At 44.0% G+C, this 25,621-nt stretch overlaps 1 protein-coding gene across 1 annotated transcript in view; it reads left to right on the top strand.

Moving 5' to 3' along the window:
• LOC115779873 (pleckstrin homology domain-containing family A member 6-like) overlaps positions 1–25,621 on the top strand; it is an 81,686-nt gene that overhangs the window by 22,185 nt on the left and 33,880 nt on the right. Inside the window, 3 exon segments of the mRNA XM_030728756.1 lie at positions 9,412–9,492; positions 10,628–10,777; positions 17,628–17,723. Coding sequence (XP_030584616.1) covers positions 9,412–9,492; positions 10,628–10,777; positions 17,628–17,723 — 327 coding nt within the window.

Below are 25,621 nucleotides of genomic sequence, written 5' to 3'. Positions count from 1 at the left end.
TGTGTAAACCTCAAATATCAGCTCGTTTTATCAAGATATCACTCAATTGCAAAAAGTGCTCCGCTGTTTTCGGAGCTGTCCATTGCCGCTGCTCTACCAGCAGTTCGCCTCGCCAGCTGTCTGCTGACCGGGCTATCGAGGCTCGCTTTAGCTGGAGAGAACGTCTGACTACTGGCACATCCTTTTCCAACCTCCGCTGGCTTTCGCTGCCGAGTGGAAGTTAAGCACAGATATAACTCACTCAGATGATCTCTAACGGCTGATGTTAGGTTTATTTCATTGTTTCATTTGTTCCTCACAAATCGGTTTGCCTGAAATTAAAGTTAAGCATCATAACTGGATAGATTTATTCAACATTAATGTCTCACTTAATATAGTTGGAAATTAATCATTAGCTCAGCTGTATTCCTTGATGCTGAAATGTGTTATGCTTGTTTTAATAGCTTATTTTGAATTAAAGATTTAAAATTAAACCACAATAAGGAGCAAAATTTCGTTCTCCGTTTAACCAGCTGCTTTTCCACAGCTGTACTTCGCACTGTTGCAGTTGCTAGGAGACATGAGCTACGCTGAGGTGAGGGCAGGTGACGCTGATATGGAGGCTAGACCATCCAGTTTCACAGCCGCTCACCTCCAGCCTTTGCGGTCTTCGTGTGCTGCCGCACTACCATTCTGTCAAGATGGTTAGCAGCTTCTGTCAATAAGTCTGAGATGTTTCTGTTTTCAGAGATTGTAAATCAGTTGAATGAATTTAGAAAGATCAGACACATTCTGCAAAAGGCCACCAAATGATTGGCATCCACTCTTTTCTTCTTCTCCTGTTCGATATTTTGCAAGCTAGTTCCTGTTTTACTCCTCTGGGTCGCTGATGTCTGACCAGCGCTGCCCCACAGATAAAACTCCGCCCCCTCATTTGAATATAAGAAATAAAAAGAACTTCAAATGAAAAACAGGGTTAAAAAATAAAAGTCAGTGAAATACGTAAAATAGCTTTACAAAATAAAAAGGTCACAAAATAAAACTCCATTATGAAATAAATAAATAAATTGATAAATAAATAAACAAAAATAAATAAATAAATCTTGAAATAAATTAAAATACAATAATAAATAACAAAAATATAATGAAAATTTATTTTAAAAATATTTTGTTTTATTTCATGGGGATATTTATTTATTTCATGGAATATTTATTAATAATTTATCAATAGCATTATTTATTTATTTATTAATTAATTTATTTATTTCATTTTGAATGAAACGGCTATCCATAGACTCAGAATGTTCAAATTTAAATCATACATGCATTTAATAAAAATCTCAGATGAGTTAAAATCAAGATCAAGGTCACTACTCACGTTTTCTGAAAGTCCTGTGTACATGATAACTAGAGAACGATGGCACCTAGGATGTCAAAATTCATACCATAGGTGCTTCAAAATCTTGGATGAGTTCAAATCTTGGTGACCATGATCTCAAGATCAGAGGTCAAGTTTTCTGAAAAATCTTGTGAGGGGTAATAGTCTCCAAATACATCAGCTTCCTAAATGGATAGCAAATTGCCAGGTATTATCATAAACCAGTTTCAAATGGAAGTGCAGCATGGGCTCTGCTGTGGGTCCAGAACATTGTTTCTGACACAGATTTGTTACTTCTAGTCTTAATGTTACTGTCCAACACCACTGATAGCATTCAGCCCATCCAAAAATGTTTTTTTTATTATTATTATTTTGGGTTTTTTATGGCTTTATTTGATGGTAGACGGTGGAGGGAGACAGGAAGGTGGGAGGAAAGAGACGGGGGATAAATGGTAAATGGCGACGGGTTGGGACACAAACCTGTGCTGTCCGCACCACCATGCAGCATATGTGGCCCCCTACTCAACCACTGAGCCACACCTATGCCCCCCTAATGTTTTTGATAATCAGTCACACACTCTCTTTTTACCCCATTCTGCTTTGATTATCAGAGCTGCTACTACTGATAACCTGGCAGTTAGGGGAGTAGCTTGTCCATATTGGTGTTGGCACAAGGTGTACTCTTCTTCAGCAGTCTGAAGTGACAATGAGAGATTTTCATCCCTTTCATCACCTCAACAGTTGAGAGAAAACTGTTTTTTATCTGAGGCCCTATCAGGCTACTCCAGATAGTCTCTGGAGTATGAAAAAGGTGACTGGACCTCTTTAAGTTTCTCAGAGACGTTTCAACTCTCATCCGAAAAGCTTCTTTGGTTCTAAAACCAATTGGTGGCGAGTCCCTGATATTTATACTGCAGTGGGGGTTACTTGGGATTCTCGAGAAATTCAGGATGCTCAGCCATCTCCTACAGTGACTGGGGCTTCTTCTGTACATGGCAACTCAGGATATCCAGAAAACTTTATAAGACTCAGGACACTGAGGATGCTTTGGATTCTAAGTTGAGGATGCAGGTGACTGTGGTTGCACAGGATGTTCCAAATGCCCAGATGGGGCTGCGCTGGGCTTGCAGCCAACTCCATTGACAGCTGGGGCTACGCAGGGCTTGGAGCCAACTCCACTGGTACCAAGCAGAGGCTGAGACCTGGCTAGCCTCACCCTAGGAGCAAGAACAGGTGTGGGGGTTAGCTGAATCTTAGCCTCCCCCACCCAAGGAACAGGTATGGCTGCAAGCGCAGGAACAAAAGAGTCCCCAAGAAAAAAAAAGTCTCAGGGGAAGTATACACAGTTGCGTCATAGATGACGCTGGCTTGTGAAAAAAACAAACACATAAAGGATAAAAGAAAGTTGGGTGGCAAATTCTTCCAGTTGCCGTGAAGCTGTGCTCTCCATCCATCATCCACTGCTCCCACACGTTACACAAGTCTGCCTTAACGCTCCGGTTCACGGAGATGTCAAGTGTCTGAGTATTTTGGTTAATGTGTTAATAATTTCACTCCGGCGTATAAGTTGCACCCCTGGCCAAACTATGAAAAAAAGTGCGACTTATAATCCGGAAAATAAGGTAGATATTTTGAATGAGAAGCTACTCCATTTAGCTGCAGACATGGATAATGAGGCTGACCCATTAGTTCTCCAGATTTTGGAGGAGGTGGCGTGTCGCTTGCACAAGTCTGTGTACCACACAGAACTGTTGGGAGACCTGGATAATTGCTGCCTGCTGATGCCTTGGAATTGATTTTGCTTGCGGGTGTGTCAGTTACGGATATTGCCAAACTTTTTGGGGTCAGCGAAAGAACAGTTTACCGGCGGATGGCAGACTATGATATTAGGTAAGTACGTGTGGTGTTTCTTTTGCTACTTTGAACTCAGTAGTATTTTCTATTTTCATTATACTTCAAAATTGTAACAGAACATCTGTTATGTGTTCAAATATACACATAGTGACTTACTAAGTATGGTAAGCCTTTAACCCATACTAGTATAGTTAAGTTTTGAATTATGAGCTATGTTCTTAATATTAAAATTTATTAAAATGAATTTTGTATAAGGGTGTAGACAGCGTCAGCAGAATAATTATGAATGTGTGTTAATATCCACCATTATACGGCACTACCACATAGCTTTTAAGGTACTAATTCTCTTAAAATGTGTAATACATTAGTGTCCGAAATCTGGTCTGGACAATTTTCCATCATTGTGGTGAACCTCACTTTCGGCAAATAGTGTGACTGTATTTTGGAGCTGTCAAAGTATTTTGCATTTAAATTAACTGTATGTTTAATGACGTAACCTGAATAATAAAAATGTGTTTGCTAAAGAAACATCATCAATTGTTTTCTACTGACCAGACATTGTGTGTTATTTATTTTTTAGAGTATCCGATTTATTCAGCAACATCGGAAATGATGACCTGTATACGAGACATTTTAAGTTATCATCCCAATACAGAATACAAGATGATGTTGGGCTACTTGAATGCTCAAGGTATTCAGATCCAAAGTAAGTCTAACAGATGTTCTTATGATGGTGCTGATAAGCACTTATTGCAGTTTTAGACATCATGTACTGTATGACAAATAGCTGATTCTTTATCACGTCAATGCAAAGTAAAAAGGACACACACACAAAAAAAACATGATTGAAAGGAAAATAACATTTTCAAATTTTTAGCAATCACACGGTAATAATCTAATGCCCTATTAACTGTCCTGAAGACACCAGTGTCCTCATGGACCCACTGACTTGCATGTATGTGTTATCGGATAACAGTTAATGGGTTAAATTTTCTTTTTTGATTCTATTCATTACCTCCAAATCAAACATGTTTTAATTATGGTCTAATTCATTTTTCAAGGAAGACGAGTGAAAGAAGCAACCATCTGGACCAACAGGGAATTCTGATGCGCACATTACAGCTTCGAACCAGTGGCGGCGCCGGGGAGGGGGGGTGGGGGGGTGGGGGGCTATAGCTCCCTCTGGAAAAGTCATAGTCCCAAGAAAATAGCTTGTGTTGAGAACTGAAAGAACAAATGATCCTTCATAGCACCCTCAGTAAAATGCTTAGCCCCCCCTTAGCACCTGCAGAAAAATATTTCTGGAGCCGCCACTGCTTCGAACTGTTCAGCATGGAACAAGCACCCTCAAATCCAGGCCTCAAGATCCGGTGTTCTGCAGGTTTTAGATGTGTCCCTGATCAACACACCTGAATCAAATGGCTGAATTACCTCCTCAGTATACAGTCAAGTTCTCCAGAGTCCTGCTAATGACTTCTATATTTGACGCAGGTGTGTTGAAGCAGAGACACATCTAAAACCTGCAGGACACCGGACCTAGGATCCCTGGTGTAGAAGATACTCTGTTCCAGCTCCAAACAGTTGGTGGCACATAGATGGAAACCATAAACTTATAAGGTCAGACTTACTTGTTTGATCAAACAAGAAAAATACTTAAGTTACTTCCTGGACAAAAAGAATTATCTTCTGTATTAAAATAAATAGTCTAGAGAAATTCTGGAGTGATTGATTAGTGTCAGTGGGGTAACAAGTTAAATCATCATAAATCAAGCATGAAAAATTTTCCCCTATCCTTTAGCGACCATCTCACATAAAACTGTTTTGGTCAAGAAAATGAAGTCACTCTGTTTCTGAAAGGTCAAACCTATTGTTTGTATGAAGCATTTAAAATAATTAATAAAAATACATTGTATTCATGTTTGTTCATAAAAATGGATTCATAAAAAGGCTTTGAGTGGTCATGGTCAGAGATTAATGTAATGCTTTAAACAAAAGATAGAAGCAAATTGACATTACAATTACATGCAGTCTTATAAAGTATTAGTCATAGCCTTTCCATTTTTATAGAACAGAAAATCAGGAACTCTAGTGATTATGACTAGACAAATTAGTTGCCCTAAGAAACAGACTTAACAAGGAGACCAACAAACTCAATGAGATTAAACATTTGTTTTCTCTAGAGAAAAATGGACTCTTTAGGAAACAAACCTGTGGTTTGGCATGTCCATATTTACCCTGATAATAAGTGATGGACACCGCAGAATAAGAGCACAGAAGTTATGATTTGCATTTGCTTTGGATGCCAGGCCTAAATTCAGCAAACATAAGTGTTATAAATTATGTAATTTATATCATACTTTCCAAAATGTTGTGTAGGTTGACCTCCAATATGGTATTAACTGGGAGAGTCCATATGGTCACCGTCATGTTGGGGTGACAGTGCCAGACACTGCACAAAAAGAGGGATTTTTGACCCCGTATACTGACGCAGGTGCTGCTAGTACACAACAGCTTTCAACAGCTTACGGGGCAGCACATTTGCGTTTGCCTGAGTTGGATATGGTCGTTTACGTACCACCAGTAGCAGCGGGGGGTAAAGGTGTTAACGACTCTACTTTAGTGACCAGCACTGCAAGCCAAAGCTGCTACTGGTGGAACGTAAACGACCATATCCGACTCAGGCAAACGCAAATGTGCTGCCCCATAAGCTGTCAAAAGCTGTTGTGTACTAGCAGCACCTGCGTCAGTATACGGGGTCAAAAATCCCTCTTTTCGTTCAGTGAACGTTCATGGGATGTTGTCTGAATGTTCAATGCTAGCTGGGAAGCCACTGCACAGAAGAGGATGATGTTGTGACAGATTTTTTGTTACAGTGAATTAGACTGAAAATTGAGTATGCTTTTCAATGAAAATAATGCTTGTGTTGTCACCAAAATCAAGTTACAGCCTTTGTTTATCTCCCTCAGTCCACTAAAGTTCAGGGTTCAGAAAAAAACTCCATGACAAAGGCTCACAAGACAGAAGCTCACCTTATTGGAAAAAGGGACAAAAGCTGAAAACTTCCAAAAGTATATTTCCAACTAGATAATACTAATTTATAAATTGGAATTATTTCTTGTGAATTTAGTCTTGTTTGAATGTTTCGCTGTATAATAAGTTATGTGTAGTCACATTGTAATGGAAAAAGGCCCAAACTTGCGGCCCGTGGGCCGCTTCCGGCCCTGCCCTCTTCTGGTCTGTGAATTAACGGCAAAAATAACATACAATTTGGCCCTTTGAGTTGCTTTTTTGACATTTTGCCTGACCCTCTTAATTGGAGGGGAAAGCAAAATGTCAAAAAAAAGTAACTTAAAGGGCCAAATTGTATGTTATTTTTGACATCAATTTGTGGACCGGAAGTAGGGGGCAGGGCCGGAAGCGGCCCGTGGCCCGAGTTTGGGCATTCCTGGCTTAAAAGATGATAATGTAAATTTAATTATATATATCTCAAAATAAAAATATGTTGGTTACAACTGTTGGGAGGGGTAGACCACTGGTGAGTACTTGATTTGTATTTGTATGACTCACAGAAACCTTCTTTACATTTGAAAGCCTGCCCTAGACCTGAGGAGAGGGGGGAGCTGGGGGAGCACTGACACAGAAAGTCCACAGCAGTTTCCTACAGTTTTCTGTTCTGACCAAAGCCTCCTGCTGAGAGCCCTAAATCTCAAGGTGTGCGACAATATTACATGCCAGTAACTGTCGAAAAACCCACTTTTCATGCAGTGAGAGGTTGAGCTTCCATGGCCTTTGACTCAGGTGGAATTTGAAACACTACAAGATCCAGCTGGCTTGTTTTCTAATGTGATAAATGTTTATCATCAGACAACTGATGTACTGACCGTAATATTTGGAAATATTTAGGTTACAGCTACCAACGATATTTGCTTGACAGAGAGTAGGTGCAAGTTTGTTTTTTTGAAACGTATACACATGCCTTTTTTTGTGAGGGTAGTTGCTTCTCATCAACATGTGTCTGTGCCTCTTTTGGCATAACAGTTGTGACATTTAGATCTTTGTAATAGAAATGACAGTTTTTCTGTTCAAATTGTCTTTTTTATTCAAACAGCAGACCAATACACAGTGGTATACATGTTGTTATATTTGATATTTGCCATGAACATACAATATATTTAGTCAGACATCTTGTATCTAAACATGTGAACATTGACCTGTTTTGCACAGATATGTATGTATGTAATAAAATCACTGTTATGAAACCATTTCAGTTTTCATTAATAATTCATTGATAATATCAGATTTAACAGTTTGTAATTAAGCGATGTCTATACTTTGTTGGTCTAATCTCCTATTTTTTTAACAATTGTTTTCAGGAACATAGTTGGTGAGTCTGTTATTTGGGAAACCAGATAACAGCTAATACATGAGTACACATCAACAAAAAATGTCCTACAATAATATGGAACTGTTTTTATAGTTGATCAGAACAACAACAATGCTGAGTACTGTCAAAGTCTAATACATAATTAACAAGTGGATTATTCTTACTTTTAGGTTTTAAATTGATCCAGAATATCCATTTCTCTCAAGAGACTGAACCATAAGAACAATTTCAAAACATTTAAAAGTAGTAATTCAGATAACCAACAACATTCATTGTTTAAATGGCCCATCTTAAATCTGACCAAAACCACAGTAGGCTGAAGAAATGCTTGCAATAAGGTCTTGGTGGAAGTCTTCATAGTTTTTGTGGTTTATGGATAGCTTCAAAGTCAGGTAGCAAGTGGCCGACTGTTGGAGACTGCAGTCAATAACTTTGACCTCGAGATTGGAGCATACCACACCCCAGCCAGTTAGTAAACTCTTGTCTGATGTTCCTTTTATGACACAAATAAATATATTATGTTAAGAGGGACTCTGATCAATACATTAGCAAGATTAATTTACATGTTCATAATTCAGTTTCCAAAAGCATATATGAAGTGTATTGAAAAATGTATAATTTTTGCGTACCATTTTCTATGAGTCTTCTGAGGAAGCTTATGATCAGACAGTGATCCTCCAACGAGAGTATGTCCTCATCTATATCTTCATCTTTAGGCCAGTTTATGTTATCGATTACCATCTACAAAGAAATTTGCAATGCAAATTAATTGGAATGTAGGTAACTGAAGAAAATTAAAAACTGTGTTAAAGTAGAACTTTTGATGTGTACAGATGTTTGTCTTTCAGTCCAAAAGTGAAAAACAAATATAGGAAATACAAGAGTAAATGTTGGCATGCACTGGGATGTACTGGTGAGCCATCTCAAGTGTAAACCACCTCTTGTCCTCAACCACTGGATGTATGCACTATCTCCACCCACTAACCTTAATGGATATGCGGACATACAAGATGGATGGATATTTGCATGCAGTGTTGAATTCTAATCTTTGCAAAGTAAACTTACCTCTGGGGTTATCTCTGCCTCACTGGCTCTTGGAAAAAGTACTGGCACAGCATCAGGCCTGGAACTAAAAAATTCCTACACACCTGTGTCTTTCAGCCCTCTTCAGATTTGTTTTACCTGTTGTGCTCTTCTTTCTAAAACCCTACACATGAAAAAAATTAATTAATTAATTTTTGAAAAAATAAAAGGCAAACAAATCTTATACATTTGTTGGGACAAAGACAATGACATTGGGAAATCGAGTAGTTTTTCATTCCAGTTGCAGCACTTTTTACAATTACAAAGCTCAGTATGGTCCTGCGGTCATGTTCAAGAGATAAGTTCAGCATGTTCTCAAGCTCTGGGGTGCGTGTTTCATATGAGGTCCTGATTGCTTGAAATGAAATTACCTTTTTTAAAAAAAAATTCAATTCATAAAATGCTCTTGTTTAACAATCTTTGTTTTCAGTGTTATAAAATTAATGAAAAAACAGCCAGCTCCTGTCATTCACCGAAACGTTCCCAACCGACCATCACTGTCTGCAGCTGTGGCCGCGCAAGCGCTGCTGTGCTTAATTGGGTAAAAAAAAAAAAAAAATTCTGCTCACCGGCCGGTTCGGCCTGGAAACTACTGGCCGTTTGGGAAAACTCCCGAACCTCCCGATGGCCACCACGCCCCTTCTGTATGCTCACACAGGCACATTTGTTTATGTTTCCTTTCTGGTTTCTACAAAATTCAAAAGATAACCTCTCCTTGTCTTATGTTACACAGAAGCTCTTGGGGCGACTATGTGAGCAGAACCAAATTTTGAAAGACCATGAGGCAGTTGTCCACAGATTAAGAATAGAGAAGGTACATAATTTTCCTCATGTTATTTGGTAAAGTGCTCAAGTAAAGCTTTGTACTATATAAAGCTGGCCAAATATGGGCTAATGATATAGACTATGAAGTCATTGGTGTTTTTTAAAACTATTAAACAACTGTGTAATAGTTGTTTACACAGTTGTTTAATAGTAAAAGAACATAGCCTATAAAGCCTATAAAGCCTATAAAGCTTATCCTGTCTTAACCATATTTGAACATAATATACTGTATATAGACCAGGAATGTAATTCAACACATTACAACAATGCAGCAATCAATGCAACCTTACCTTTTGTCAGCACTTAACTGTGTGGTGACTTCATAATATTTGTATTTTGTGGTGCTGTTGTTTGGGACTTTTTTATATTGAAAGCTGTTTTGTTTAGTTTTCACTACCCTGCTCTAATGGCAAAATACAAAGTAGTCATCAAAATGCAAAATAAATACAAACTGTACCATTTTTGATTACAGCCAGCATGACTTTGTAACAAATGTATTTCAACTAGAGGAATGTTTCATGGCTATGTGATCTTTAACAGGATGAGTCACTCTGGCAAGCTTTGAAAAAAAGTTTTGTAACTCGAAGCATAAGCTTTTTGTAACCTCACCAAGTAGTTTTATTTTCTGCTGTGAGTTATTCTCACATTCCAGTACAACAACTCCATGAAGTACCGCAGAATTTAATGACCATGGTGTTGAATTAACATCTTTTGGCTCAGTAAAAGAGTAAAACTAATTTCTTGCATTGTTGCATTATGGTACTGTACAATGTAGTGAATTTTTTCCTGGTCAGTTAGCATGTATAGTAGCTAATCATTAAACTCTTTGATTTTTGTGAAACCATTATTTCTTGACACCTGAATATTTTGAAATATTTTTATATAATAATGATAATATATAATTTAATAATATAATATATAAATGTTTTTCTGATAAATTAACCAGAGGTATGTTGTTATGTGTTAGGACAGCTACCTTTTTAATATCCAAAGCTTGTCAGCTTGCATAGCAGTTTTTGATGCAAAGTGATGACCTGAATTCTTTACCAGTTGTGCATTTAGTAAACAAGCAGAAAAACAAATCTGCAACAAAACTCATTCTTTGGCATACTTCCTATTACCAGGACAGCCTAGAGGAAGCACTGTTGGCAACTCATCAGGAGATGGAGCTATACCATAACCAGCCGTTAATCATTCAAAAGCTGCAGTTCACAAAGGAAACCCAGCAGAACCAGCTGATTAACATCAGAGGGGAGCTCTCCCAGGCTTCCAGTGTGAGTGCAATAACTTTTGAGGATTCCAGTCCATTTCTGTTCTCAGCTCCTGTCCACTTTTTGATGAAATGACAGGCAAGATACTCAATCACACAAATTCCCCCGGATATATGCATGTTATAGATAAATACCTGTTTAATGGATCATTATGGATTGAGTTTAAAAGTCCATCCATCCATCCATCCATCCATCCATCCATCCATCCATCCATCCATCCATCCATCGATTTTCTTCCGCTTATCTGGGGCCGGGTCATGGGGGCAGCAACCTAAGCAGAGAAGCCCAGACCTCCCTCTCCCCACCTACCTCCTCCAGCTCATCTGGGGGGACACCAAGATATTCCTAGATCAGCCAAGAGATACCATCTCTCCAGCAATCCTGGGTCTGCCTGGGGCCTCCTTCTGGTGGGACATGCCTAGAACACTTCATTCAGGAGGTGATCAGGAGGCATCCTACTCAGATGCTCGAACCAACTCAACTGGCTCCATTTGATGTGTAGAGCAGAAGCTCTACTCTGAGCCCCTCCTGAATGGCTCAACTCCTCACTCTGTCTCTAAGGGAGTGGCCAGCCACCCTTTGGGGGAAGCTCATTTCTGACACTTGTGTCTGCGATCTCATTCTTTTGGTCACTACCCAAAGCTTGTGACTATAGTTGATTGTAGGGATGTACATTTACCGGCAAATAGACAGCTTTACCTTCATGCTCAGTTCCCTCTTCACCATGACATACCAGTACAGCTAGCTAGCTAGTAACAGTCCTGATAGGACTTGGCCAGTACACCTCACCTAGGAGGCACCCAGGAGGCATCCTAGTCAGATGCCCGAACCACGTCAACTGGCTCTGTTTGATGTGGAGAAGCAGGTCCAAGAGAACTGTTTACTCTGCCCGGCCCCCACTCTGGAGCCAGGCCTGCAGAGGAGGCTCGAGATAGAGTGTGTGGTGGCCGGATATTAGCCCGTGGTGCTTGGCTGAATACAGCCCAAAGAGGAGACATTGGCCCATCCTCCTGTAGGCCCACCACCCACAGGAGGTGTTGTAGGGGTTGAGTGCAATGTGTGTTGGGTGGTGGCCATGGGTGGAGGCACTTGCAGACCAATCCCCAGCTATCGAGACTGGCTATTGGGACTCGAATATCCTTGAGAGGATAAAAAGCTGGTCCGGTGTTCCACAACCAGGACGATAACTGCATTGTTCCTCTTGAATCTGATTTTCAACTAACGGACAGACCATTGTTTCCAACACCCTGATCTGGTCTCCCTTCTTAAAGATGAGGACCACCACGCCAGTCTTCCCCAGATCGCCATGCAACATTGCAGAGGCATGTCAACATCCACCCCAGGGACCCTGACATGAAGGAGTTGTTAAACAACCACAGTGACCTCAACCCAGTGACGGTGAACTCGTCCCCAGACTCTGCTTCCACTACAGAAGGCCTGTCAGTGACATCACCCCCAGTAAGGAGGTTTTCAAAGTATTCCTTCCACCACCCAACTATAATCTCAGTTGAAATCAGCAGTACCCCACTGTGTAAGTAAAGCACCCCTTTCCTCTTCTGAGTTGCCTGATGGTTTGCCAGAATTGCTTTGAGGCCTTCTGAAAGTCTTTTTCCATGGCCTCAGTGAACTCCTCCACACCTGAGTTTTTGCTTCATAGCACCACCTGAGCTACACCTGAGCTACATTCTTCTTAGCCTGCTGGTACCTGACAGCTGCCTCCAGAGTCCCACAGGCTAGCCAAGCTCCTTCTTCAGCTTGATGACTCCCTTCATCTCCGGTGACCACCTTTTAGGCACCAACAACCTTGCAGCCACAGCTCTGAGCAGCAGCCTCAACAATGGAGGGGAGGAATATGGTCCATTCGGATTCACTGTCCTCAGCCTCCTTTGGCATGCTATTGAAATAAGGTGAGACTTGAAGATCTCACAGACTGGGGCCTCTTACAGGTGCACCCTGACTATATGGTTAAGTATGCCAGGTCTATCTAGCATCCTCCCCCACCACTTGATCCAACTCACTACCAGGTGGTGATCAGTTGACAGCTCAGAACATTGCTCAGACAGTCCAGAACATTTGGGGCCACATGTTACAATTTATTATTACAAAATTGATCATCGACCTGTGACCTAGGGTGTCCCGGTGCCGCATGCACATCCTCATGTTCAAACATGGTGTTTGTTATGGACAAACTTGGGTTTTCACATCAGTTCAATGACAAAACACCAATCAAGTAGGCTATTCCTCCCAGTCATGACCTTGTAGGTCTCACTGTTATTGCCCATGTGAGCACTGAAGTCTCCCAGTAGGACGATGGAGCCACCGGCTGGAGCTCCCCTTCAAGCATCCCGCCCAGTGACTCCAAGAAGGATGGGTACTCTATACTGTCATTTGGCACATAAACAAAAACAACAGTAAGGACCTGTTCCTTGGCTCAAGGGCACAAGGAAGCAACCCTGTTGTCCATCCATCCATCCATCTATCCATCCATCCATCCATCCATAAATCCATCCATTCTCTTCCGCTTATCCGGGACCGGGTCGCAGGGGCAGGAGCCTAAGCAGAGAAGCCCAGGCTTCCCTCTCCCCAGCCACCTCCTCCAGCTGATCCGGAGGGACCCCAAGGCGTTCCCAGGCCAGCCAAGAGATATAATCTCTCCAGCGTGTCCTGGGTCTACCACAGGGCCTCCTCCCGGTGGGACATGCCCGGAAAACCTCACCCAAGAGGCAGCCTAATCAGATGCCCGAGCCACCTCAACTGGCTCCTTTCGATGTGGAGGAGCAGCGGCTCTACTCTGAGCCCCTCCTGGATGGCCGCATTCCTCACCTTATCTCTAAGGGAGGGAGATCTCTGCTGCTTGTATTCGCGATCTTATTCTTTCGGTCACTACCCAAAGCTCATGACCATAGGTGAGGGTAGGAACGTAGATCAACCGGTAAATCGAGAGCTTCACTTTTACACTAAGCTCCCTCTTCACCACGACAGACCGGTGCAGCGTCCGCATCACTGCAGAGGCAGCCCCGATCCGTCTGTCGATCTCCTGCTCCCTTCTCCCATCACTCGTGAACAAGACCCCGAGATACTTGAACTCCTCCACTTGTGGCAAGAACTCGTTCCGGAGCCTGAGAGGGCACTCCACCCGTTTCCGGCTGAGGACCATGGCCTCAGACTTAGAGGTGCTGATTCTCATGCCGGCTACTTCACACTCGGCTACGAACCGTTCCACTGCGAGCTGGAGGCAACCCCCTGATGAAGCCAGCAGGACCGCATCATCTGCAAAGAGCAGAGATGAGACTCTGAGGCCACCAAGGAAGAAGCCTTCCGCCACCTGGCTACGCCTAGAAATTCTGTCCATAAAAATTATGAACAGAATCGGTGACAAAGGGCAGCCCTGACGGAGTCCAACACTGACAGGAAACGAATCCGACTTATTACCGGCTATACGGACCAAGCTCTCACTGCGGTTGTACAGAGATTGAATGGCCCACAACAACAGGCCAGACACCCCATACTCCTGCAGGACCTCCCAAAGGATACCCCGAGGGACATGGTTGAATGCCTTCTCCAAGTCCACAAAGCACATGTAGACTGGTTGGGCAAACTCCGACGTACACTCGAATATCCTTGAGAGGATAAAGAGCTGGTCCAGCGTTCTGCCACCAGGATGAAAACCGCATTGTTCCTCCTGAATCCGAGGTTCGACTAACGGACGGACCCTCCTTTCCAGCACCCTGGCACAAAACCTTACCAGGGAGGCTGAGGAGTGTGATCCCCCGAAAATTGGAGCACACCCTTCTTAAAGATGGGGACCACCACCCCAGTCTGCCAATCCAATGGCACTGCCCCAGATCTCCACGCGATGTTGCAGAGGCATGTCAACCAAGACAGCCCTACAACATCCAGAGCCTTCAGGAACTCAGGACGAATCTCATCCACCCCAGGGGCCCTGCCACCAAGGAGTTGTTTAACTACCTCAGTGACCTCACCCCCAGTGATGTTCAAGTCATCTCCCTCGTCCCCAGACTCTGCTTCCACTACAGAAGGCGTGTCCGTGGGATTCAGGAGGTCCTCGAAGTATTCCTTTCACCGTCTGACTATAGCCTCAGTTGACGTCAGCAGCACCCCACCCGCACTTTAAACCGTGTGAGTGGAGCACTGCTTTCCCCTCCTGAGTCGCCTGACGGTTTGCCAGAATCGCTTCAATGCCGTCCGAAAGTCTTTTTCCATAGCCTCACCAAACTCCTCCCACACCCGAGTTTTTGCTTCGGCCACTGCCCGAGCTGCATTCCGCTTGGCCTGCCGATACCTGTCAGCTGCCTCCGGAGTCCCACAGGCTAACCAAGCCTGATAGGACTCTTTCTTCAGCTTGATGGCTCCCTTCACCTCCGGTGACCACCATCTGGTTCGGGGGTTACCACCACGACAGACACCAACCACCTTGCAGCCACAGCTCTGAGCAGCAGCCTCAACAATGGAGGTGTGGAACATGGTCCATACGGACTCAATGTCCTCAGCCTCCCCTGGAATGTTGCCGAAGTTCTGCCGGAGGTGGGAGTTGAAGATCTCCCGGACTGGGGCTTCTGCCAGACGTTCCCAGCACACCCTCACAATATGTTTAGGTGCACCAGGTCTGTCCAGCATCTTCCCCCGCCACCTGATCCAACTCACCACCAGGTGGTGATCAGTTGACAGCTCAGCTCCTCTCTTCACCTGAGTGTCCAGAACATACGGCCGCAGATCTGATGATACGATTACAAAATTGATCATCGATCTGTGACCTAGGGTGTCCTGGTGCCATGTGCACTTTATGGACATTCTTATGTTCGAACATGGTGTTCGTTATGGACAAACTGTGGTTTGCACAGAAGTCCAACAACAAAACACCATTTGGGTTCAGATCTGGCAGGCCGTTCCTCCCAATCACGCCCTTCCAGGTCTCGCTGTCATTGCCCACATGAGCGTTGAAGTCTCCCAGCAAGACTATGGAGTCACCAGATGGAGCACTCTCCAGCACCCCGCCCAGCGACTCCAAAAAGCGTGGGTACTCTGAACTGTCATTCGGTGCATAAGCGCAAACAACAGTCAGGACCCGTTCCCCAGCCTGAAGACGGGGGGAAACTACCCTCTCGTCCACCGGTGAAAACTCCGACGTACAGGCAGCAAGCCGGGGGGATACAAGAATACCCACTCCAGCTTGCCGCCTCTCACCGTGGGCAACTCCAGACTGGAACAGAGTCCAGCCCTTCTCCAGGAGACTGGTTCCAGAGCCCAGGCCATGCGTTGAGGTGAGCCCAACTATATCTAGCTGTTATCTCTCAACCTCACGCACTAGCTCAGGCTCCTTCCCCACCAGAGAGGTGATATTCCATGTCCCAATAGCCAGTCTCGATAGCCGGGGATCGGTCCGCCAGGGCCTCTGCCCTTGGCCACCCCCCAACACACATTGCACCCGACCCCTGCGACGCCTCCTGCGGGTGGTGGGCCTACAGGAGGGCGGGCCCATGTAACCTCTTCGGGCTGCGCCCGGCCGAGCACCACGGGCTAATGCCTGGCCACCAGACGCTGTCCCTCGAGCTCCCTCCCCAGGCCTGGCTCCAGGGTGGGGCCCCGGTAACCCTATTCCGGGCAGGGTAAACTGTTCCCTTGCTTTTACAATCATAGGGGTCTTCTGAACCGCTCTTTGTCCGGATCCTCACCCAGAACCAGTTTGCCATGGGAGACCCTACCAGGGGGACAAGCCCCTGGGCAACATAGCTCCTGGGATCACTGGGACACACAAACCCCTCCACCACAATAAGGTGGTGATTCACGGAGGAGACCCTTTTGTCCATTGGTGAAAATTCCAAAGTACAGGCAGTAAGGTGAGGGGATGCAAGAATACCCACCCCAGATTGCTGCCTCTCACCAAGGGCAACTCCAAACTGGAACAGCATCCATTCTCTCTCTTTGAGACTGGTTCCAGAGCCCAGGCCATGCTTTGAGATGAGAACCCCACTATATCTAGTCAAAATCTCTCAACCTCGTGCATTAGCTCAGGCTTCTTCCCCATCAGAGAGACAACATTTCATATCCTGATAGCCAGTCTCAATAGATGGGGATTTGTCTGCCAGGGCCTCCCCCCATGGCCACTTTCTGACACACATTCCACCCAACCCTTACAATGTGACCCCTTCAAGGGGTCAGCTCCGGGTGGTGGGCCTTCAGGAGGGTGGGCCCATGTCTCCTCATTGGGCACCATAGGCTAATGTATGGCCACAAGATGCTCTCCCTTGAGCTCCTTCCCCAGGTCTGGCTCCAGAGTGGAGTTCCTGTAACCCAGTCTTGGGCAGGGTTAACTGGTTCCCTTGATATATGCTTTCCATAGGGGTCATTGGAATTGTTCTTTGTCTGGCCCCTCACCCAGGACCATGGGAGACCCTAACAGGGGGCAACGCCCCAGGACAACATAGCTCATGGGATCACTGGAGCCATTTTTAGGCTTTAAAAGTAAGCCTAAAAATGAGAATTCGTGTTTTAGAACCACTGTTAAGTTGACAGCTAACTCTTGACACTTCTGTGTGTTATGTGTTCTGAACACTTTGTGTCAGGAGTATATTTCAGTGTATATATGGTAAAACAGGCTGCATTTTAGCAGTATAAATCATGCGCTCTGAATTTTTTGAAAGGGTATAATTCAAATTTAGACATTTCTTCTTTTTTTCCTCTATTGAGCAACAAACCAGCCCCAAACAACATATCACATAACAAACTGTCAGTTTTTAAGTACTATTAAAACCCTACCAACAAAAGGAATGATTTGTGTACTCTGAAGGTCTCTTTTTCTAATTATGCCAACATTTATTTGTACCTCTTTCAGGCTTTAACCACTGTTTGTATGGAGTTTGAAGCTTTAGAGGATGAGGCCAATGCCATCCATGGAGATCTATGGGAGCAGCTTAATGCAGGAGGGCAGGTAAAAGGTCACAATGTCATCATACCTGTAGGATTATATTACTTGCGATCCAAACTTTTTTCGTTTTTGCTTTGGAAAGGAATAAGAACTCTGTTGATCCCAGAGGGAAATTCATATAGCTCATCTGTATGTATATTTGTATGAGAAATGAAAAACCTGATGGCTGTGGGTACAAATGATTTTCTCTATATCTCTGTTTTACAACAGGGAGAGAGAGAAAATGAAAAGCTTTTTTATAACGAGAGCCTTTCTAGCCCTCCACAGTTAGTCATCCATTTATTGTCTGTTTTCTTGATATGTAATAACTATCATTATTTCTATTATTCTTTTTTTGTGATTTTTTTCATGAGAACAAGAATCAGTCCAAGAGCGCAAACCCCTGCCAAGTACCCCTCTGGCTTGAGATTTCCAAGCTTTTTTTTGTGGGCCAAATATACCTAGAGCCCACTGTCCAGTATGGTCAGTGGGCATAGCACAGCTCTGACAGGCTACCTTGTTTGTTTTTGTTGTTTTTTTTTAATTCCCTAAAGAGGCTCGTGTAACCATAGCCCCAAATGTGTTAGCCTCTTTGTTGCATGCATTCTTCTCCTGGCAGTCTCTTGATTTGTAGATGTTGTCTAGGCATAGGAAGAAAGTGAAAAAAAAGCTGTTCCATTGTACCAGAGCTTAACAAGATTCATGGAATCTTGTTAAGCTCCAAGATCTCAGACAGGTTGTACAGCAAAAGAGAAATGCAATTTATATAAAAATTTAATAAAAGAAAAGAAAGAATACATCAGCTTTCAGACTGATAAAAAATTCAAATTAATTTACTCACAAAATTTTAAATTGTGATCAGAGGTTTACATACACTCATCATGGTATGTGTCATGAATGTCATGGTCATTTTAGACTATTAACATATAGCATGAACCTCATGAAACTTCATAAAAACTAATTTCCTTCAGATAAGATAAAACTTTAATGATCTCACGACTGTGAAATGTGCATATTACAGCAGCTCAAGTACAAAGAAGGATGAAATAAAATAAATGAAATAAAATAGAAAACACTATATACATAAAATATATATCACTACACAGATACATATACACTAGGGGTGGGACTCGATTAAAAAAATTAATCTAATTAATTAGGAGCTTTGTAATTAATTGATTGAAATTAATCGCATTTTAATCACATTTCAGTCTGTGTAGATTCTCAGTCATCCACGTCATAGTAGTTTCTGGAGCTTGAAAAAAGGCAACTGGACTTCTTTTGTTTCTTGAAGACGTTTCACCTCTCATCCAAAAGGCTTCTTCAGTTCTCAACCAAATGGTGGAGAGACCCAGGTATTTAAACCTCTGTGGGCGTAGTCCCCTGGAGGTGGTTATGACCCTCTATTGTTCATGTGCGTAAACACATGTGCCCAGGTGTGAAGGGAGGTGTGGGTCATTTCAATCAGTGGTTTCAGTTGAAACCAATTTAGGACTTCCCTCTGTTGTTTCATGTGGCCTATTGAGGTCACTGGAACAAAGGTGTGAATGGGGGTTGAGACGTCTGGGAAGGGAGCTCAGGACAGCACTGTAAGCGGTGGGAAAGTTGACGTAATCCACCTCCTCTGTTCAATGATGGTTGTTCACAGTGGACATAGATGGCTTCTTTCACTCCTCTTTCAAACCATCTGTCTTCCCTGTCCAAAATGTGAACATTGGCATCCTCAAAAGAGTGCCCTTTTTCCTTCAGATGCAGATGTACAGCTGAGTCTTGTCCTGTCGAGGTGGCTCTTCTATGTTGTGCCATTCGTTTGTGAAGAGGCTGTTTGGTTTCTCCAATGTAGAGGTCCGAGCACTCTTCACTGCACTGGACAGCATACACTACATTGCTGATCTTGTGTTTGGGGGGCTTGTCCTTGGGATGAACCAGTTTTTGCCTTAGGGTGTGACTTGGTTTGAAGTATACTGAGTTGTCATGCTTGGAGAAAATTCTTCTGATTTTCTCTGACAAGCCTGACACATAAGGGATGACGATGTTGTTCCTCTTGTCCTTCTTATTCTCTGTAGTTTGTGTTTGGCCTACATTTCTGTGCATCTTAGCTGATTTCATGAAAGCCCAGTTTGGGTAACCGCATGTTTTGAGGGCTTTCTTAATGTGTGTGTGTTCCTTTTGTTTCCCTTCTGCCTTAGAGGGAACACTTTGTGTTGTAGTTGTAGGGTCCTGATAACCCCAAACGTCTTCAAGAAACAAAAGAAGTCCAGTCACCTTTTTTCAAGCTTCAGAGATCACATTTCAGTATTTAACATGAGAAATATTGATTTAAGTTTGGTTGATGAATGAATCAATATACATAAGGTTACACTTCAAAATCTTGTTTATTTTCCCACCGGTCTACTACAGAGACCAAAAAAAGGGTGGAAGTGCTCCTGTGATAAGCAAACTCAGCATTTTTTTTTTGTACTTCCACCTGGAAGTTTCTTGTATTTAAATTTCCCATCCACCAGCGTAGTCTCGTAGCTGGTTAAACGGAGAACGAACTTTTGCTCCTTTTTGTGATTTCATTTTAAATCTTTAATTCAAAATAAGCTGTTAAAACAAGCATAACACATTTCAACATCAAGGAATACAGCTGAGATAATGATTAATTTCCAACCAGGGGCGGGCTGGGGTTAAAATTCAGCCCGGGAGCTAGGTTTGGAGAGGCAAACGGACAAACCATAATTTTAAGACAAGAGAACTTTACTTGCAGGTGCTGCTGCACGAGAGCTGCAGCAGCCAGCGCTGCCGTGCTTAATTGGGTAAAAAAAAAAAAAAAATTCTGATCACTGGCCGTTCGGGAAACCTCCCGAACCTCCCGATGGACACCACGCCCCTGTCTCAATGAGTTATATCTGTGTTTAACTTCCACTCAGCGGTGAAAACCAGCGGCTAAAGTGAACCTGGATAGCCTGGTCAGCTGACAGCTAGCGAGGCGAGCTGCTGGTAGAACAGCGGCAACAGACAGCTCCGAAAATGGCGGAGCACTTTTTGCAATTAAGCGATATGAATTTGGACACAGCTCATAACGCTAATCACATTGTGCGTCGATATAATCTGTATGCCTGGACTCCTGCAGTGAGAAACGTTCCATGGTGCAAAGTGCGATTAAAATGCATTAAATTTTTTAATTCGTTATTTTCCACGTAATTAATTAATTGTAATTAACGCGTTAAAGTCCCACCCCTAATATACACATATATACATCAAGTAGCACATCATATATTAAGTTTTTTTTTCAGGGTGGAATGATTGTACAGCATACTTTTTTAATAACTTTAAAAACACAGGATCAAAATTATTCTGTCCTGCTGTTGTGTCCATACAAAGCACTGACAGATAGCTAACGAGAGTAAATGAGGAGCGGGGCTTTCCTTCATAAAAGTTTAATTGCTGTACTGCTACTTCATCCACAATGTACTCAAATCATAAAACTACATCAGACATAAAACACATGTCAGTTAGAAACGTCTTGTCACACTTTGACATGTGTTTAAATATTTCTTATCAAAATAAGCACTCTCACATTAAGCAATTATCAGCCACGGACATTGTTGCCAGGTAACAATGTATAACACAGGCTAGTAGCAAAAGGCTAACACAGAGGTGCTTCATCAAAACTTAACTCAATGATTCAAAGAAAATGATTCACGTGTCGTACTATATGACAAACTGTAACTGACAACACTTACAGACGTATCTATTCCGAGGTTCAGAGCGAGAGAAACCACCGTGCTGTACACCACTCCATTAACAGTCGAGTGAACTGAAGTAAACTCAGACAGAAAAAGGCTTATAACATGCAGTACCCAAAACGAACACTCATTGTAGCGTCATGAAAATATGCAAGTAAACAAAATTCTAAAACTTAACATACCTTTTCTTAAACATAAAATGACTTACACAAGTCGGAACAAAAATGATACATACAGGCTCAAATATTAGATTCAACTCATTGTGCACACAAGGCACACAATGAAATGATCACTCATCCAGAGACGGGCATCTGCAGTCATGCAGCCAGAGACCGGCACTACCGTTAGGCAATGTGGTTTGAGTGTCTTGCCCAAGGACATGATGCAGCACAGGGACAGGGGCTTGAGTGCCTACCCACTGCGCCACTGCCACTGAACTATACACTGAAATATATACATTCACCTCCAATAATATTTTCTTGTCTCTTAGCAAATTGCAGCTGTCCGTTAGGAAATTGCACCGCTTTTGGTAGTCATCAACAAGCTTCTGGCAAAATTCTGGCTGGATATTAGACCACTCTGCTTGGTAGAATTGGTAGAGTTTATTTAAATTGATTGAAGTAACAGTTGCCCCCGCCACCATGTGTAAGTACAAGAGAATGTTAGATTCCACATACACAGTTTTTATTTTCCACACACACATTATCTCACACTGTGCCAAGCTCACTGCCCGGTGAGCCAGAGACTTCACCATCTCTGGCCCCACTTATTATCAGAGTAGAGGTTAATTAGATATGGACGATAGGTGTGCAACCCTCTTCATCAGGGACTGCTCCCAAAAGCACACTGCGCCACCTCTCCCTTCTGTGACTGAGCCCAGAAACCACATCATGCTGCCCAGTTGGCTTCCTGGCATGGACCTAGGTTTTAAGCATACCCCACAAATTTTCAATATTGTTGAGGTTGGGACTACATTTTTGTTTGGCACTATCTCATTTCATAGTGATGTAAAACTTTTTTCACTGTGGACGGTGATGGTGGTGTTCCAGCAGTTTCCAGCTCATGGCAGACTCAATCCTTGGTGGTTCCTGGGTTGTTCCTGAACATTTTACCTTTTTAATAGACCCTGACCTTGCCAAGTTAAAAAACATTGTATAACCTTCAGCACCACTCCTGAAATTATTTGAGTATATATAAACTTAAAAAGTAAGGAAATTTGTGTTTGGTCAATTATTTCTTTGTTGTAACAATTCTTCTTGGCACGAAATCTTATACCTTTGAAAAGCCTTTTTATTTCCCCTTAGTTTGCCCTTGACAGGTAAGCTTGTCGAGGGCAGCATCTGTGTTCCATCACTGTTCCACTGCCTGTCCCACTGCCTGTCCCACCACTACAAAGTGGAAAATGTATGTATCAGTGTACACTCTCTCACACTAGTGATAGAAAAGAGGACAAGATCCTACAAGTTAACATATTGTTAACATATTGCGCCACCATCTGCAGCAAGATGATGTTGCAGGTCGATTGTAGATTTTTCTCGGCCTGCCACTTCGGGCCTTAACTACAACTGTGTCTGTAGGCTTCCATTTCCTCACTATGTTCCTCACGTGGCAACTTCCATCCATCCATCCATTCTCTTCCGCTTATCTGGGGCCGGGTCGCTGGGGCAGGAGCCTAAGCAGAGAAGCCCAGGTTTCCCTCTCCCCAGCCACCTCCTCCAGCTCATCCAAAGGGACCCCAAGGGGTTCCCAGGCCAGCCGAGAGATATAATCTCTCCAGCGTGTTCTGGGTCTACCACGGGGCCTCCTCCCGGTGGGACATGCCCGGAACACCTCACCCAAGAGGCGGCCAGGAGGCATCCTAATCAGATGCCCGAGCCACCTCAACTGGCTCCTTTCGATGTGGAGGAGCAGCGGCTCTACTCTGAGCCCCTCCCGGATGGCCACACTCCTCACCTTATCTCTAAGGGAGAGGCCAGCCACCCTTTGTAAGAAAACTCATTTCTGCCGCTTGTATTCGCGATCTTATTCTTTCGGTCACTACCCAAAGCTCATGACCATAGGTGAGGGTAGGAACGTAGATCGACCGGTAAATCGAGAGCTTCGCTTTTACACTAAGCTCCCGCTTCACCACGACAGACTGGTGCAGTGTCCGCATCACTGTAGAAGCAGCCCTGATCCGTCTGTCGACCTCCTGCTCCCTTCTCCCATCACTCGTGAACAAGACCCCGAGATACTTGAACTCCTCCACTTGCTGCAAGAACTCGTTCCTGAGCCTGAGAGGGCACTCCACCCTTTTCCGGCTGAGGACCATGGCCTCAGACTTAGAGGTGCTGATTCTCATGCCGGCCGCTTCACACCCCTGATGAAGCCAACAGAACCACATCATCTGCAAAAAGCAGAGATGAGACTCTGAGGCCACCAAGGAAGAAGCCTTCCATCACCTGGCTACGCCTAGAAATTCTGTCCATAAAAATTATGAACAGAATCGGTGACAAAGGGCAGCCCTGATGGAGTCCAACACCCACAGGAAACGAATCCGGCTTATTACCGGCTATACGGACCAAGCTCTCACTGCGGTTGTACAGAGATTGAATGGCCCACAACAACAGGCCAGACACCCCATACTCCCGCAGGACCTCCCAAAGGATACCCCGAGGGACACGGTCGAATGCCTTCTCCAAGTCCACAAAGCACATGTAGACTGGTTGGGTAAACTCCCACGCACACTCGAATATCCTTGAGAGGATAAAGAGCTGGTCCAGCGTTCCGCGACCAGGACGAAAAGCACATTGTTCCTCCTGAATCCGAGGTTTGACCAACGGACGGACCCTTCTTTCCAGCACCCTGGCATAGACCTTACCGGGGAGGCTGAGGAGTGTGATCCCCCGAAAATTGGAGCACACCCTCCGGTCTCCCTTCTTAAAGATGGGGACCACCACCCCGGTCTGCCAATCCAATGGCACTGCCCCAGATCTCCACGCGATGTTGCAAAGGCGTGTCAACCAAGACAGCCCTACAATATCCAGAGCCTTTAGGAGCTCAGGGCGAATCTCGTCCAGCCCAGGGGCCCTGCCACCAAGGAGTTGTTTAACTACCTCAGTGACCTCACCCCCAGTGATGTTCAAGTCATCTCCCTCGTCCCCATACTCTGCTTCCACTACAGAAGGCGTGTCAGTGGGATTCAGGAGGTCCTTGAAGTATTCCTTTCACCGTCTGACTATAGCCTCAGTTGACGTCAGCAGCACCCCACCCGCACTTTAAACCGTGTGAGTGGAGCACTGCTTTCCCCTCCTGAGTCGCCTGACGGTTTGCCAGAATCGCTTCAATGCCGTCCGAAAGTCTTTTTCCATAGCCTCACCAAACTCCTCCCACACCCGAGTTTTTGCTTCGGCCACTGCCCGAGCTGCATTCCGCTTGGCCTGCTGATACCTGTCAGCTGCCTCCGGAGTCCCACAGGCTAACCAAGCCCGATAGGACTCTTTCTTCAGCTTGGTGGCTCCCTTCACCTCCGGTGACCACCACCTGGTTCGGGGGTTACCACCAGGACAGGCACCAACCAACTTGCAGCCACAGCTCTGAGCAGCAGCCTCAACAATGGAGGTGTGGAACATGGTCCATTCGGACTCAATGTCCTCAGCCTCCCTCGGAATGTTGTCGAAGTTCTGCTGGAGGTGGAAGTTGAAGATCTCCCGGACTGGGGCTTCTGCCAGACGTTCCCAGTGCACCTTCACAATACGTTTAGGTGTGCCAGGTCTGTCCAGCATCTTCCCCAGCCACCTGATCCAACTCACCACCAGGTGGTGATCAGTTGACAGCTCAGCTCCTCTCTTCACCTGAGTGTCCAGAACATACGGCTGCAGATCTGATGATACGATTACAAAATCAACCTGCGACCTAGGGTGTCCTGGTGCCATGTGCACTTATGGACATCCTTATGTTCGAGGGGAAATGACAAGCAGTGCTCAATTTGGACATTTACGGGTGTAGTCTCTTAGGGGTGTATTCACTTTTTTTGCCGCTGGTTTAGACATTAATGGCTGTATATTGAGTTATTTTGAGGGAAGAATAAATTTACACTGTTATATAAGCTGCACACAGACTACTTTTCATTGTGTCAAAGTGTCATTTTGTCAGTGCTGTCCCATGAATAGATATACTTAAATATCTGCAGAAATGTGAGGGGTGTACTCA

The sequence above is a fragment of the Archocentrus centrarchus genome, chromosome 5 (assembly GCF_007364275.1).
Source record: "Archocentrus centrarchus isolate MPI-CPG fArcCen1 chromosome 5, fArcCen1, whole genome shotgun sequence".
Classification (NCBI taxonomy): domain Eukaryota; kingdom Metazoa; phylum Chordata; class Actinopteri; order Cichliformes; family Cichlidae; genus Archocentrus; species Archocentrus centrarchus.
This window is presented reverse-complemented; position numbering and strand designations above follow the sequence as displayed.